Below are 15,054 nucleotides of genomic sequence, written 5' to 3' on the forward strand. Positions count from 1 at the left end.
GCGGCTTAGTGAGGAGAATTTAGTATGGCGCGTAAAAAGGAAATGTAATTAAAGCGCTTGCAAAGCTGTTTTCATTGAGAATTTGGCAAAACGTCACGTTCACAACTATAGGCAATTTAGAGGAGCAATTACCCAATGTGGTGCTTCCAAATAGCTAACAAGTGGGGCATGGTGATTTTCTAGGAATGTTTGAATATTGATATTTATGTTTCCTAATTATTACTATGGCCAGCGTCTAAATATTACATACAGCCATTAATAGTAAAGTAATTGTTTTGCAATACTTTGTGTACAAAATCCTTCTGTCAGACTACAAACAAAATTTCTCTTAACCCTTCTTGGCTTTATTTATTACATTTCTGAAACTTTTTTGATAATTAAGTAAAACCCGGGTCAAAATGACCCAGGATTATTATTGCTGTTCTTAAGGGGGGTTGTGGGGGCGGGGGGGGGGAATCCCACAAGTGCAAAAGAAATATTGGCTATGTTAAGCAGAATTACATACAAAAAATAAATAAAACATTTCGGATACTTTTGAATATCTTCACATGACCCTGGTCAAATTGACACAGGATGTTATTACTAATAAAAACCTTATAGTAAGTATGCGTTTATTATTATTATTATACAAGAAAAATCATTGCTGTTCCTAACAAATGAACATAACACACTGGTTCACTAAAGTATTGAATTTGGCTTATACACATTTCTGACACATTTGGATGACTAAACACCCCCCGGGTCAAAATGACCCGGGGGACGTAATCCTCTCAAACAAACAACAGGAGGGCTAACCAACATGAAAACCAGAAGTCACAATATTGTCAGCAATATTCTTTATTAAAACATCATTGGCCTCCCACTCGTAAATAACGTACAGGATAATCATAATAACGACAATATTAAGAATAAAAGAAATCATAATTAACTGAATGTGAGTCTGTTCACTTGTTTCACGTATTTAATTTCCTTTTTGTTTCTGTGAATAAAACACTCTACTTTGTATTCTTCCATTTCAAGGTTTGAGACATTTAGAGGAATGTACATTTGAGAAATAAAATGTCTCCTTTTTGTGTTTTTTTTTTTCCTGACATCAACACAGTTTTATCTCATTTGCACACAAACACACACACACACACGCTTGTATTACAAAATGATCTGTAATAAACAAACCCCGATGGTAAACAAGCACACGTTTGCACACACACTTGCAGGCATACGTTAGAACAGAATTGTGTGCATGCTCTTCCTCGTCCACACCCACAATGCGATGCGCACTGTGTGTTTTTGTGTGTGTGCTCGCAGTGGACGGTCCAGTGCCGCTGCAGTGCTTCGCTTTAATCAAACCCGTAGTTCCAAAGCGTCAAACCGCCCGAGACCGCGGATTCCACAACACAAACTCGCGAGGCCGAGCGCGGGGCCGCTATCGACCCGTTACCGGGCCACAGTACACGGAGGCCGTTTGTCACCATCTGCTCGTCTTTGCCCCAAAATGGAGGGAAACGGGGAAGCTAAACGTTCCCTCGTTTGGTGCTGGTACTGGTGACCTTTAAAAAATAAAAGACACTCACAAATAGAGGACCAATTTTTACACAACATAAATTTCCTGGTCCGCTGGATTTCGAGTCTCTCGGCACAGTCTGAACTTTTAAAACCTCCAAAGACTTTAAAACACAAGACAGTGGTACCCTGGCTCAGGAGTTAAATTTGTTCCGTGACCCAAGCTCGTAAATACATTTCCTATATTGAAATGAACTGAAAAGCCAATAATCCATTCCAGCCCCCAAAAATCACAATTAATTTTTTTAAATGTAGTTTTAATAAATAAAAATAGCTACGGAACAGGATTAGGGCCAGTGAAGACAAAATTTTAATGACTTTAAAATCAGAATTCTGACTTTAAAGTGCAAATTTTGACTTTGTTGACGTAGAGCTTATGAATTGTGTGTGTGTGTGTGGGGGGGGGGGTCAGAAGTCAAAAAGTCAGAATTTATGATTAATAATAATAAAGTGAGAAATCTCTTTTTAACTCTTTGACTGCCAAAAACATTAAATAACGTTTAGTAAAATCCTATGGAGGAGTGCCAAAGACGTTTAAAGACGTTTTTTTTTCAAAACAGAGGTGAAACTAACCATTTTCTATTATTGATTACTGAAAAACAGAATAAGGTAGAAACAAACTTTTTTTTCTGATGAAAGATGAGAGTCCAATCTTTCATTTGGTAGTATGCGTGTTTCCATAGTCCAAACACATAATTTTCTGTGGACCTTGAAAGATCAGTCAAAAATGCTTAAATCAGCTGGCACCCACGGCATCCCCTTTCTGAAAACGTCTGGCAGTCAAAGAGTTAAAGTCAGAATTCTGAGAATAAAGTCAGAATTATCTTTAAAGTCAGAATTCTGAGAATAAAGTCAGAATTATCACTTTAAAGTCAGAATTATCACTTTAAAGTCAGAATTCTGAGAATAAAGTCAGAACGATCACATTAAAGTCAGAACTCTGAGAATAAAGTCAGAATTGGGAGAATAAAGTCAGAATCCTGCCAACCGTTTTTGTTCTCTTCACTGTCCCTAATCCTCTTCCATAAATATCACTGTAAGAAAGAAAGACTGTTTTTATAAAGCGTACTTTACGTTGTATGTCGGATGGGTGCTTTTACCTCATTCACTGCCGTCGATGTTTATTCGAATATAATGTGCATGTGTGTATTAAATCCATATAATGTCGATTATTTATTATTATATATGTATTCAACTGGAATCAAGCCATTTACTGCCATCGGCGTATATATACGTCAAATATGTTTTTTAACGGGTAAGTGTGGAAACTGGTCTCACCTACCTAGTCTGTGTAATTCAGTCTTGTAAATCAGATCCCTGTAGATGGCGCATTGCATAACTTTAGTTCTGAGATCACTAAAGCTCTTCGTGAATCTCGACTTGTGACGTTGATTATCAGAGTGAAAAATGCCAACTCTGCTATGAAAGCAGCTGGCAGTGAATGAGTTAAGGGTCGTGGCCTAGCGAGGCATGTCAGGAGCTGTTGGGGACATCTGTGGTTGACCAAACTTAGTTCTTAAGTCAACTTGAGTGGGCATGAGTTATGGCCGACTGCAGCTCCTCGCAAGTGCTCTCATTTTGTATGCGTTTTTGACTGTTGGTCTTGTTCAATGAAAGGCTGAAAGTGCATCAGTGGCTGCGCCTCTTTTGTTTTTACTTCATTCAAGGGGCGACTTATCAATAGCGCGTTTGGAGCTTATCTTTTCTTGGCCAAACGACAGCTTCTAACAGGAAAAACTCATTGGGGGCACTCGAAAGTCAAGGTACCACGTTGTACGGTTAAAACGTTTTTTTTCTGTCTCCAGAGTCTAGTAAAACTTTCGTGTTAAGTTCCATGACGCTGTTTGGTCATGTGTCAATAATGTCTTGCGCCGGCGTGGGTTCATGCGGCAAAGTGGTGGCATTGGGCAGCGTCTGCGTATGGCTGACAGAATTCTGCTGCAGTTCCATGGCCATGGCGTTCTGAGGGTGCGGGAACTCCTTGACTTGCTTGCGGTACTCCAGGAAGGTAGATGCCTTGGTGGCGATGGCCACCACGTTCTTGCCAACGAAGATGGTGGACACGCGGCTGTCCTGAAAGAGCACCATGTTGACGCCTCGGATCAGGATGGTGACCATGTTGATGGTGACCAGGCTTAGGACCGGGTAGAGCATCATCTTCTGGGGGGTCATGTGCTCGCCCTGCATGCTGATCTCGCTGAGCGACACGCACGGGAGGATGAGGAGCAAGATGTAGCAGTAGAAGAACATCAGGCCCTCGGCCCAGATAGGGAGGCCCGTGCGTTGGGGCTCCCACAGATTTGCTTGGATGTCCAGAAGATCCAGTAAGTCCAGCGCCACCCAGAACAAACGGCTCCGCATGTCCTCCTTCTTGCGGAAAGTCCTCACGTATTCCATGCTGTCAAGAGCCACCAGAACCAAATACAAACCTGGCACGCAAACCGATAAAAGTAACGTCAATGCTTTCCGTGCCACCGTTTCCAGACTCTTCCTGTCGGCCTTGCAATTCTGGAAGACGAAGTAGAGCTTGATCTCCAGCACAAAGATATACAAGAACCAGAGGATCATGGCATAGCCTCGCCGGGCCGTGCGCACCTCGGCCCCGACCCACACCGCTACGTAGCGCAGCACGATGAGGAAACACACGTCCCCCACCAGGACTATGATGCACACGCCGATCTTCCTGGGGCCCTGGTTCTGCTCCACCAGGTAGGCGTCCATGAAGGCCATGCTGGTCATGATGACAATGGTGGTCAAGCACACGTGGCGTTTGTCGGGAGGCGGCAACACCATGGCGAGGGCACCTGCTGGCTCTCAATCACACTTTTACAGCTTTAGAGGGATTTTTCCGTCATTCATATCTTATCACGCCACCGCAATAGCTAGACCAGAGCATTTTGGTTAGCTTGTAATAAGTCTGCTTCAGAACAATGTGGGCTTTCAGAGCAGCCTCCAAGGATATGGTCCATAGATTGAACAGGTTCTCCACATATAGACGGCACTTTCAGCAAGTTCCCATCTACACAAATGACCCCCAATTCTACCCAACAGGCTCCCTCTCTAAAACCATTAAAGAGTCCAACTGAGACTGTGGTCTCACAAGAGTTTTAGAGGGATTTTACGCTAATGTCCCACTACGCGGAGGAAGGGCAGTGTGCGGAATGAGCGTGTGAGTACAGGAACATCACTTTGTTACTCGGCGCACTTCCATCGATTTAACCGTGCCCACCCCCCAAGCAGCAATGCTGAGGGCTTCTACGTCTGACACGCCATGACTGATGGTAATCCACACACACTCCCACAGTGAGCTTTGTCTAACAGACGCGTGACTGGGTATTGCTGCAGTGCAGGAATATCGTAGAGAGAGGAGTTGATTTCCGTATGAGAGGACGTACAAAGCGGCGATCCGGCTGGTGGATTTATGCACGAGTGCGATGCAAATCACGGCGTGCCGAGAATTCCTCTACGTATGCCTCCTGCAGATGGCGGCGCGTGAGTGAAGGGAGACGGAGGAGAGAGCGAAGAGTCTGCAGTGGCCCGGAGCCTCCCCCCTCCCAAAGCCGCCATAAATCACAGAGACAGCAGGTCAACGGCCCGTGAGGCCTTGCGTCCTACGCCGGCATCCCCGTGGGGAGGCTCTTACACTCGGTTGGATATCCATCCGGGCCCTCCTCCTCCTCCTCCTCCTCGTTCTCGCCACGTGGCAGCTTCTCCTCAGCCTGGAGGAAGGAGGAAGATGAAATGAAGAGGAGGCAGGGGACGGGAGGGGGTTGATTGAAGGAGGGGAGGGATGGTGGGATAGCAGAGAGGAAACTGTCAGCACCGCAGGGTATATAACACAGTTGTCATTGCCAGCAGCAATTGCACACGCGAGCAGCCAAGTGATGTGTCAGCTTGGCACCAACGCATATAGGACAAGACAAGGTATAATAAGATTGCTTCACCTTTCTCACAAGAGTGTGTCATGTGTCTCTGGTCATCTACACGTGCCTCCTTATCCTCAAATGAAATTCCATTTAGCACACTGCACCCAGCGGTGTCATTTTGATAGCAGAACCAATGGAAGAGCTCATTCACGAGTCACATACAGCAGCTACTTACCCTATATCCTTTTTTCGCTTCATTTTTCTGCATCATTACCCTGCACTACTGTTGCAATTTGAGCCAGAGCAAATGAATAAACAAATACTTCATTCCTGTGTGTAGCGGGAGTGGCAGTTTCCAAAGTAAAATAACTGCTGCTGTAAAATGGAATTGTTCATTTGTGTTAACGAAAACTCAATCACATCAGAGTTCAGAGGTGGAAAGAAAAATCCATGTCTAGAAAGCAAAAACCCTGTCACAGTTTGGTTAACAGAGCTCGTTTACTTGCTGGCACCTGTGACTAAAGCCAAACTTTGGCAGGGTTTTGACTTTCTGGACCTGAATTTACCACCTACTACCTACTACTCAACCGGCATGATGAACAGGCTCCTTTTACTTGCCGGTTGAGTAGAAGCACCCTGTGGCTAAAGCCAAGCTTCAACAGGGTTTCTTTCTGGGCTTGGATTTCTGGCTTACGACCACGACAGACAGACTCTTAAATGGGTGGGAAAGGAAGAAGCAAAATGGCTCTGTACCTGTGTGAGTCAATAAAAACTGAATTTGGACTCATTTTGGGTCGCAACCCTAATTCGAGGAAAAACGGGCCTAGAGGTACGACGACGAATTTCTTTGTTCTTAGCGATTATAAATGGGAACCTTGCTTTTTTCCACCTGATAAACACTTGTAAACTTCATTTGATCTCATTATGAACTCGAAATGATCTACTATTGTAGTTCTTTCGTCACCTGTCTCAACAAAACTCATTAACTCAACTCAACTTTATTACTTGAGCACTTTCGGGGACCAGCAACGAAAAAGTCTCTGCTTAGTCCTGGAAGGAAATATGTTTTCTTAAGATGGGGGGCAGCAAATACAATAAAAACAGAAGGAGCCCCAAAATTGAACCCTTTGCGACTGTGGGCGCATCATTAGACCATCTCCAATTGGGTCAGAGCAGCACCCTTGGGCTTGAGTCTAGATCCCATCGGTTCCACCACATCTCTTGGTGGACCTAGTGCCAATTTATTGTACTGCTACAGCAGGTCACTGTGTTCTACTGACCACCTTTTACTTACTGTCCCTAACACAAGATTAGACCCGAATACCTTTTTGTCCTTTGCCCCCCAAATTGTGGAATACACTTCAATTTGAGATGAGCTCTTCTGTAGACATTTTTTAAAAAAAAAAAAAACGCTCCCGAAAGGCACTTTGGGAGTCATTTCCGTGAAAAGTGCATAAATAAAATGTACTTATCTACTTTGGTTTCATTTTATTTCATTTCAAGGTCCAGTTATAGCTTCTATTTGGAATCTAGTTTGAATAATGTTTTGAGGGTTTGTCTGCTTTGGTCTATTTAAAATTCTTGCTGCGAAGAAGAGCTTCTGCATCTTGATAGTACTTCACTACTAAACTGTACCCGAGGTACTCAAAGTCGGCCATCATACATAAATAACACAGGAAGTATAAACGGAGAGCGTTAAAGATGAAAAATAACAGATTTTTTTTTTTTTAATTAAGTAGAAACATGTTTATTGGTTTACATTTGGTGAGCTTCAGCAACATTCACTGTACTGTGCCCAATCACTAATGAGTCATTTAAATGTTTCTGGCTGTCACAGCTACAAAGTTACTATGCGATCATTGAGTTAAAAAGACAATGTAATTGTATAAGGAATAATTTTGCTGCTACTTTTCCCCTACAGTCGTGCGAAATACTTTTGAGCCACTGCAGTAAAAACAAATAAAGAACAGTTACTCTTACATGCACTTTTTTTAAGTAACAGAAAAGAGTAAAAAGTGACAAAAAAAAAATTCTGTGGGGCTTGTTCTCATTTGGATTGCCGGTAAATTGGAGCCTATCTCAGCTGACTGTGTGAGAACAGCCGACAGCAAGAAACACTAGAGGCTCAATTTATGTTGTGGAAATTCACTGTCCCCAGTAGTCTTTTTTTTTTTTTTTTTAAACGCGAGGTTGGCATTTTATTTTTTATGTCAATTATAGACTACAAAAATAACTATTTTGATGTTGTTATTACTAACAAAGTATTTTTCTCCAGTGCTTGTGTGAAAGCCCATCAGTGGCCTTATATCACTCTACCCCCAAATGATATTATAATAAAACAAATTAATGAATAACAGTGAAGGAAAATGAGGCAGTTGCAAACTCTATACTCATTCAAGTTAAGTCAAACTGTTGTTTTTGTAGACAATTCATGACAAATTGATTGGAAGCGAACTTTAAGGGAAAATGTGGAGTGAGTCGGGACGATATGGTTGATATTAAGCTAGCTAACTTATGAAGAGGGTCTTCTGCCCAGATTTAGTCATAACTGTTTTAATTTCCTTATTTCCTCAGTAGAGCTTTTTTTCTGTGGATGTGTCTTTGTAAGTGTTGTCGCGATTTCTGCCAGGTGCCGGCATGTCTGAAAAACCTCCTCTATTTCCACAACAATGGGCCATTGTCTGTGGTTGAAGTCAATGTGTTAGTATGATGTCTTTAAAGTCTTATCTCATGTCCGGTGAATTCCGGGTGGGCTGTTTGCTGGGGGCTTTGTGGTACCGCCCTTCAATATAGTATAAGAATGTTGTAAGTAACTGTAACCTTTGCACTTGTGAGAGGCTGCAGCAATTGTCTGGAACTCACTTGTGCCCGGAATATTCTGTAGAAATAAAAGCTTCGAAGTAACTGTTCATTGATCTCCAGCCTGCATTCAGATAACCAACATTCTCACTACCCGAGAGAAAGAAAAACACGCGGAGGAAAAGATCATTTTCTTCAACACTTATAAGCTACTTTAATGAAAAAACAATAATGCAAGCAAAGCTTTTCTCATTTTTTGTTCACAATCTGTCTTGTGCTGGTCTGGCGTTTGTACCATTAAAAGTGTTATCAAAGGAGCTAAGAACCTGCTACCACACAAAGGGCTCAAGGTCTGCTATTAACACCCACCAACCAATTATTCTTCCTTAAGTAAGGTAAAAGTGTTCCATAGTTTATTATAAAAAAAAATTCCAGCAAATTACATATATTCAAATAGTAATTAGGCTTTCCACCTTGAATGTTCTTTGCTTTGAATTGTCATCAATTCCAGGATCATGTTCAGTGTGAAATGTTTAACACCGTTTCTGTAGCTTTTCATTGAAACTGCTGCTGTAAGTGAATTTCTAACTAATGCGCAAGTAAGACTGCACCCGGGCGTTTGTACTGAAAGGCGATTGAAGTATTGACGTTCAAGCAATTTGCAATTGAAATGAATGATGAGTCAGACTGTAACAGCAGCACTTCATGTTTTAAGAAATATACAACAGCCCCCCCCCCCCCCCCACAAGGTTTTCTGCTAGTTTTTAAATGGCAAATTATTACCTTGGTGTAAAATGTGTCTCTTTATTTCCCCTCTCTGTATGATATGAGAAATTTAATTAAATTAACTTTGTGAAGAAGTTATACTGTATATTCCAGGTGTTCGAGATTTATGAAAGCACATATGTGCCGTTACAGTACATGACCCCTAACTCTGGAAGCTGTCACTGGAGATGCCTGTTTAAAATGAACAACACAGTGCCAAACAGTCTCATTAGTAATCCAAGCATGGGTTTGAATGTATAAAACCCATTATGTCGAACACAGCCTAAGAGAGAGATTACGCTCCTAAATTGATGATTAATTGGCTGATTAGGAGAATGCTGCAGATCATTTACATGTTATGCCGCAGAAGGCTGCACCATATAGACGCGGCATCACTTTGACATTTAAATGGCGTATTTTTTTTTGTGTGTGTTTCTTTAAGATCGTGCACGTATTCGCACGCACACCATAAACGAGCCTGACACAGATGCTGCAGTTACGCTTTGGGCCAGAGGTGGCAGTCACGAGCAAACTACACAAAGATCCTTTAACTTTGACAGCAAGTCTATATTGTTAATTGTTGTCATATGGCGTTAAAAAGTGTTTTTTTGTAGTGGAAAATACCACAAATGCACTTTTATCGTCCATCTGTTGGTCGCTTACTCTTCTGAAAAAACATAATAACAGTGAAAACTTGGCTTGATATAGCGACACAATGGAACATTAACCAGTAAAGCGCTTTTAGCTAGCTTAGTCCAGAGTGGCGTTTAGCTAGCTCAGTCCAGGCTAAACTCAATGGTATGTAACATTTATACATACAGTATATATATATATTGTACCATACAGGTTATAAAGGTATAAATACATCCTAAATGCGCTCTCTCTCGATCTTAGATGTTTATTTGAAAGCAGAGCTTAAAGTTAATAAAGTCTTTCAAATGGGAGCTTGAAGCGAGCATGTGTTTAGAGCGGCTAAATCATTTCCTCGCGTAGCTTTGGGCCGATGACTCTCTTACCTGATGCCTTCAAAGACTTCGGTCTGTGCTTTAGGCCATGTTTCTATCCATCTTGTTAAACTAATTTTATCTTAACATGTCTACCATGCCGGCTTTTTTCTGCTCCTCCAATTAAATGCTGCAGTTGAGACTGCTTGGAAGTCAGAATGTTTTTGTTTTGACAACTAACAGTTTTTGGCAGCCTTGACAAGATTTAAAAACATGTTTACTGTATGATAAGTACAGCATATTTACATCGCACATATATCGTGTTAGATCTATTTAACACAAAAAAAAAAGCAGAGAAAAACAAACGAAATATGATCATTCCACATAAAGCTCCAAAAATGGACTTATTGGCACCCTCAACTTAATATTTGGCAATCTGCGTCCAATCTTTGTCCTGTTTGAGTCGAATTGCAATATACTCAATAAATAGAGCGTTTTTATAGTCCGTCGGCTACTGTTGTGTGAAATGCGATTACCACATCCCAGAAGTTGATTTGCCAATTGTGAACTCCCGTCTTCAAGCCGTTTCAAATAAATTTTCCAAGTAGGAAGTGGAAAATGTGTGACTTCCTCTACTTATCCTGAGTGCAGCAGCAGCAGCTTGCTGGCGTCAGTAGTGTGGCCAAATATATACTGTATGTGTATTTACAATTTATTTTTGGTTCTGTTGATTAGGTCCCAAATCGGACGCATCATCCTGACTGCTTGCCACCTCCATTGTGTCCACCGGATGGCTATTTTTTTTATTAGCTTTTTATTAGCGTGTCGAATCCAACCAACACGGCTCAATCCAATAAACTTTAACGTACGCGGTTGCCACACAGCGACAGTGTTGTCCATTGCACAAACCCAGACATTCTCTTCCTGTTTACTGACAGGATTTCGTTTTTTATGAGCCACGTGTTGATCCCATCATTCACAGTCTGGGAACCGCAAAACTATAATAGCCCCCCATCCTCTTCTGATTAGAACATGGCAAAGTGCTGCAACCCAAATCGCTAAACGCATCTCGCACTCATCCCTGGAATCACTTTGCTCTGTTTGCCAATCGTATTAACGTGGCCCTCGAGGGGCCGAGTGCGGTCGTATATTGTGCTCATTTTGAGTTTGGAGAATCCTCGTTCATCACGCCAGACCCCGCTTGCTGCAATATAGACCGATCTGTATAAAAAATACTAAAACACTCAAAATTATTTTATCTACTATTATGACTGATGTTTCTCACGCTCCTTCGCCATGTCGCGTCGTGTGATAAGCACAGACTGTACATAACTGGAAATAAACTGTCATCTATCTCAGAGCTGTCGGGGACTCTAAAAAGCGGGTGGGTGTAGATCACATGCGGCTAAAATGAAATGCACGAAACGGGATGTATCGCTACTCCTGTGTCGCTCGCAATCTCTCCAAGCATTTCTACCGACTGGTACAGTTCAGTTAAAACGGCTCATGAATTCAACAAATGTGACTAAGGCTGCACAGTGTTTTTTTTTGTTTTTTTTGATGTGGGTGTTTGAAACGACAATAAGGCAGGATTTGTTTCCTTCCTGTTGCTTGTTGTGACACGGATTAACAAAACCAATTAAGGAATGTCATGAGCCGAGCTCCATTTTCCCTTCCTACCATACCTTTGTGACGGGCACAGAGTATTTTATACTGTTTGCAAAGTAGAGCTTGTTTGAAAGCACTTTTTATCAAAAAAAAAAAAAAATTGTCGACAAACACCTTTTTGACACAGGTGATGTTTTGCTGATGTGTCGCACTGCTGCTCTATAGCGCCAACTACTGCCAAGGAGGACTTCTCAATGTCAATTTTTTTTTTTTTGCCTTAAAGGCATACTTGATTCATTGAGCCATTCTCAGCAACAAAAAGTTAATATTTTGTCCAGAATGAATTTGGTAACTTCATTATATTTCTTTCTTTTCTATTTTAATGATATATATTTAAATATAATAACTTCTTTTACATAGACTAGATAAGCTCTTGTACTTCTTCCTACTCCCTTTGAACATGTAAATTCTGACTTTACTAATAATTATTTTCCTTTTTAACTTTTATTTTATATTTTGTATTGAATTTATATGTTCAATAAACAAACCGAACCAAATTACCTTAAAATACAAATTTTTCCACTTGCTGTCGACTGAAGACGACAAAACCTGTGCTGAGGAAGTTGGCAACGACTAATCATGGCTCAGTTTGCTGACCAAACCCAGAAAACAAGTGAGCCATATGGTCCTTACCTACTTCCTCAGCACAGGTGATGTCATCGTCAGTCGACAGCAAGTGGAATAATTTGTTTTTAAAGTTATTAATTGTACAACAAATATTTGATACGTTATCAAATTCATTCTAAACAAAATATCCCTTAAGGTATCGTTTGGTAACTCATACTCATCCATAAAAACAGTTTTTTTTTCTTTTCTAATATCTCAATGGGAAAATTGGTTTTCAAAGTCCTAACAAATGGGCGGTAGACCGCATTGTGTGTATTTGTTTCATTATATCGTGAAGCATACCAAAGTGAATCAAACTGTGCCGCTTGTGGGGGAAATACGGCTTAACTAAACTGCACAGACGGGCCTGCATTCGGCTCCCTTGAAATTGCTCCCATTCTCTGTGCTGTCAATCACAGGGCATTCTTATTCACAAAACTAGGAGAAGATCTGAGGCACAAGCACACTTTGTGAGTCAGAGTGCGGCCCATCACACCCCACAAATGATTGGTGGTTGCCCGATGAGACGAGACGCTTGTTCTCCCAAAAAAAAAGCCAAACTTTCTTCAAGTAGTTGCGTTCATTCTGTCATCTCCAAAAAAGATGAGATTTCCCCTAACATCGGATTTGTTTGAAAGAATAGCTTTTCCCGCGGTTTACTTACTCCCCCTGATTTATAAATGGAGCATGTAATACAGCATTTTTTTTCAGTTAGGCCTACCGCCATTGGTGTCTCGTTGACACTCCGCACGAGTCCTCTCTTCTCCTTGTGATGGCAGCAGATCATCGCAGGCCAAACTTGCGGCTTCAGTCTGCCGGGAGGCAGCTTTTTCCCAGCCTGTATTTGTTTTTCCTCTGTAGCTACACGCTTGTGGGTTCAAGTAGTCTTTCCAAATTAATTTGACTGTTCCAATCGAGTACCTGCGTGATGGGCATTAGCCATCGACTGCACGGGCCATTCCAATTAGAAAAGCAGGCATCAGTCAGGAGATTGAAGGAGGCAACCCAATTTTACGAGCAAAAAGGATGTTCAATGTCTTTTCACTCTTATTATTAAACCAAGTTTCACTCATGGAGAAAACTCTGCAGCTTCCACGTCGCCCATCCTGGGCCAATTCATTACAAACCGAGTTACTAAGCATCGACCATGACTGTCTAACGAAGTCAAGTTAAAGTAAATAAGTGCTGACGGGAAGCCAACAATACACATTGGTGCTCATCAATGAAATTCAGCCAAAGCTTTATCGTCCGTCGAAAGACTATCGCTATTGTGGTGAGGGAATGCAGCCGACTACTGGCCAATCGAAGCGGCTCCCCTCATTAATCCATTTAAGTTGAGCAGAGAGAGGCGCGCGCGGTCCATATGTGGAAGGACTCGCATGCAGGAAATCGGCGCACGCAAATTTCATTTAAAGTTAAAGAAACCTGTTATCTTCCAATTTGTCCATTTAAAAACTGATATTTGCATTTTGTTCAATTAAAATAAATTGGGTTTATTGCATACATTTACATGTACCTTTTGTTTTTGTTCATTTATCCTGGTGACGGTTACATTACCATGGCTCCCAAATCTAAAGGTTATGTATGAGTTGTAAATGTCATCTAAAGTTAGAATTAAATGCAAAATGACGCAATATGTCAACTTTGATGACAAATTCAAATTCAGATATTAAGCTTTCTTCTCGAGCGGATTATGATAAAAATGGTTCTAAATCAAATCCATGTATGTATGTTAGTAAAAATATATTTTGTGTCCCCCTTTCCAGGTCTTCTTTCCAGAACGCGAAATGTACTGATGAACGTGTAAGCAAGAAGATTACTCAACTTTGCCTTAGAAGTGAGTCTTTTTCAATTTCATATTTCAATAATTCAATAGTCAAGAAAAGCCAGGCGAGGCGGCCCGCCAGGCCTATATAGCAGTGGGGGGGAACCCTGACATTTATTTATTTATTTATTTTTAACATTCAAATTCTTCAGTGGACCTAACATGCCAGTTTTAGGAAAGGCCACAATAGCCGAGTTTAATACCAAAATCCGCATAACTGTGATGTAGATCGCACCGCACTTTTAAAAGGATCATCAATCCTTCTCATATAATAGAGCACATCATTAATTTTGTTCAGCTGAAGCCATCGTGATTACCATAACTCATTTTTTCCTTTTTCATTCAAACATTGACGCTTTGTAATGCAGTGTCGCATGCATATTGACTTGCCTATACAATGCCACAGCTCATACCCCCCCCCCTAGTAATTAAGCAGCAATATCAACCTTTTTGTTCTGTCAATAATTGTCTCCATTACTCCCAGCATGCACTTTGGCCATTTCTCCACCTGTGCTTACTATCACCGTGTCAAATGTGGCCACCCCGAGGGAGATGGTATCCGTAGTCGCATTCGAGTCACGCCGCATTACTGCTTGCTCTATTTCACTTGAGGGTAAAATGACTTTTCAAAGACAAATATCTCACAGGACTTCTTCAGCATTCATCACGTGTGCTATGTGTCAGCACAAGTGCTTAAAAAAAAAATAGAAGAAGAAAACCCTGCCAGGAACAGCTGAATTACTGGAACAAAGTACAATATGAAGTTGTTAATGAAATACCCACAGTGTGTAGATGCAAATCTTATTAAGTACTAAGACGAGCCTTCGAGAGTTTGCATAAAACACACGCACACACCTGTCACCTTCAATATGTGGTGGGAGGCGAAAGGAGCACAGCAGGGGGTAAAAGGAAAAAAAGCACGGGGATGAGGGGAAAGAGAGGCGGCAGAGCAAAGGTTGCTGTTGCATGTGATTGATTAAAAGGCAAAAGAGATGTGATACAGAGAGGATTTGATGTGCTG

The 15,054-nt window shown here is 41.4% G+C and overlaps 1 protein-coding gene across 1 annotated transcript in view; it reads right to left on the bottom strand.

Annotated features, from left to right (window-relative positions):
* Positions 1-831: 831 nt before the first annotated feature.
* The window catches only part of tmem121ab (transmembrane protein 121Ab), a 55,820-nt gene continuing 41,597 nt past the window's right edge, over positions 832-15,054 (bottom strand). Inside the window, exon 2 of the mRNA XM_077553492.1 lies at positions 832-5,279. Coding sequence (XP_077409618.1) covers positions 3,409-4,353 — 945 coding nt within the window. The 5' untranslated portion in view covers positions 4,354-5,279 and the 3' untranslated portion in view covers positions 832-3,408. The remainder of the gene's footprint in view (positions 5,280-15,054) is intronic.

Source organism: Vanacampus margaritifer, chromosome 19, assembly GCF_051991255.1.
Source record: "Vanacampus margaritifer isolate UIUO_Vmar chromosome 19, RoL_Vmar_1.0, whole genome shotgun sequence".
Lineage (NCBI taxonomy): Eukaryota > Metazoa > Chordata > Actinopteri > Syngnathiformes > Syngnathidae > Vanacampus > Vanacampus margaritifer.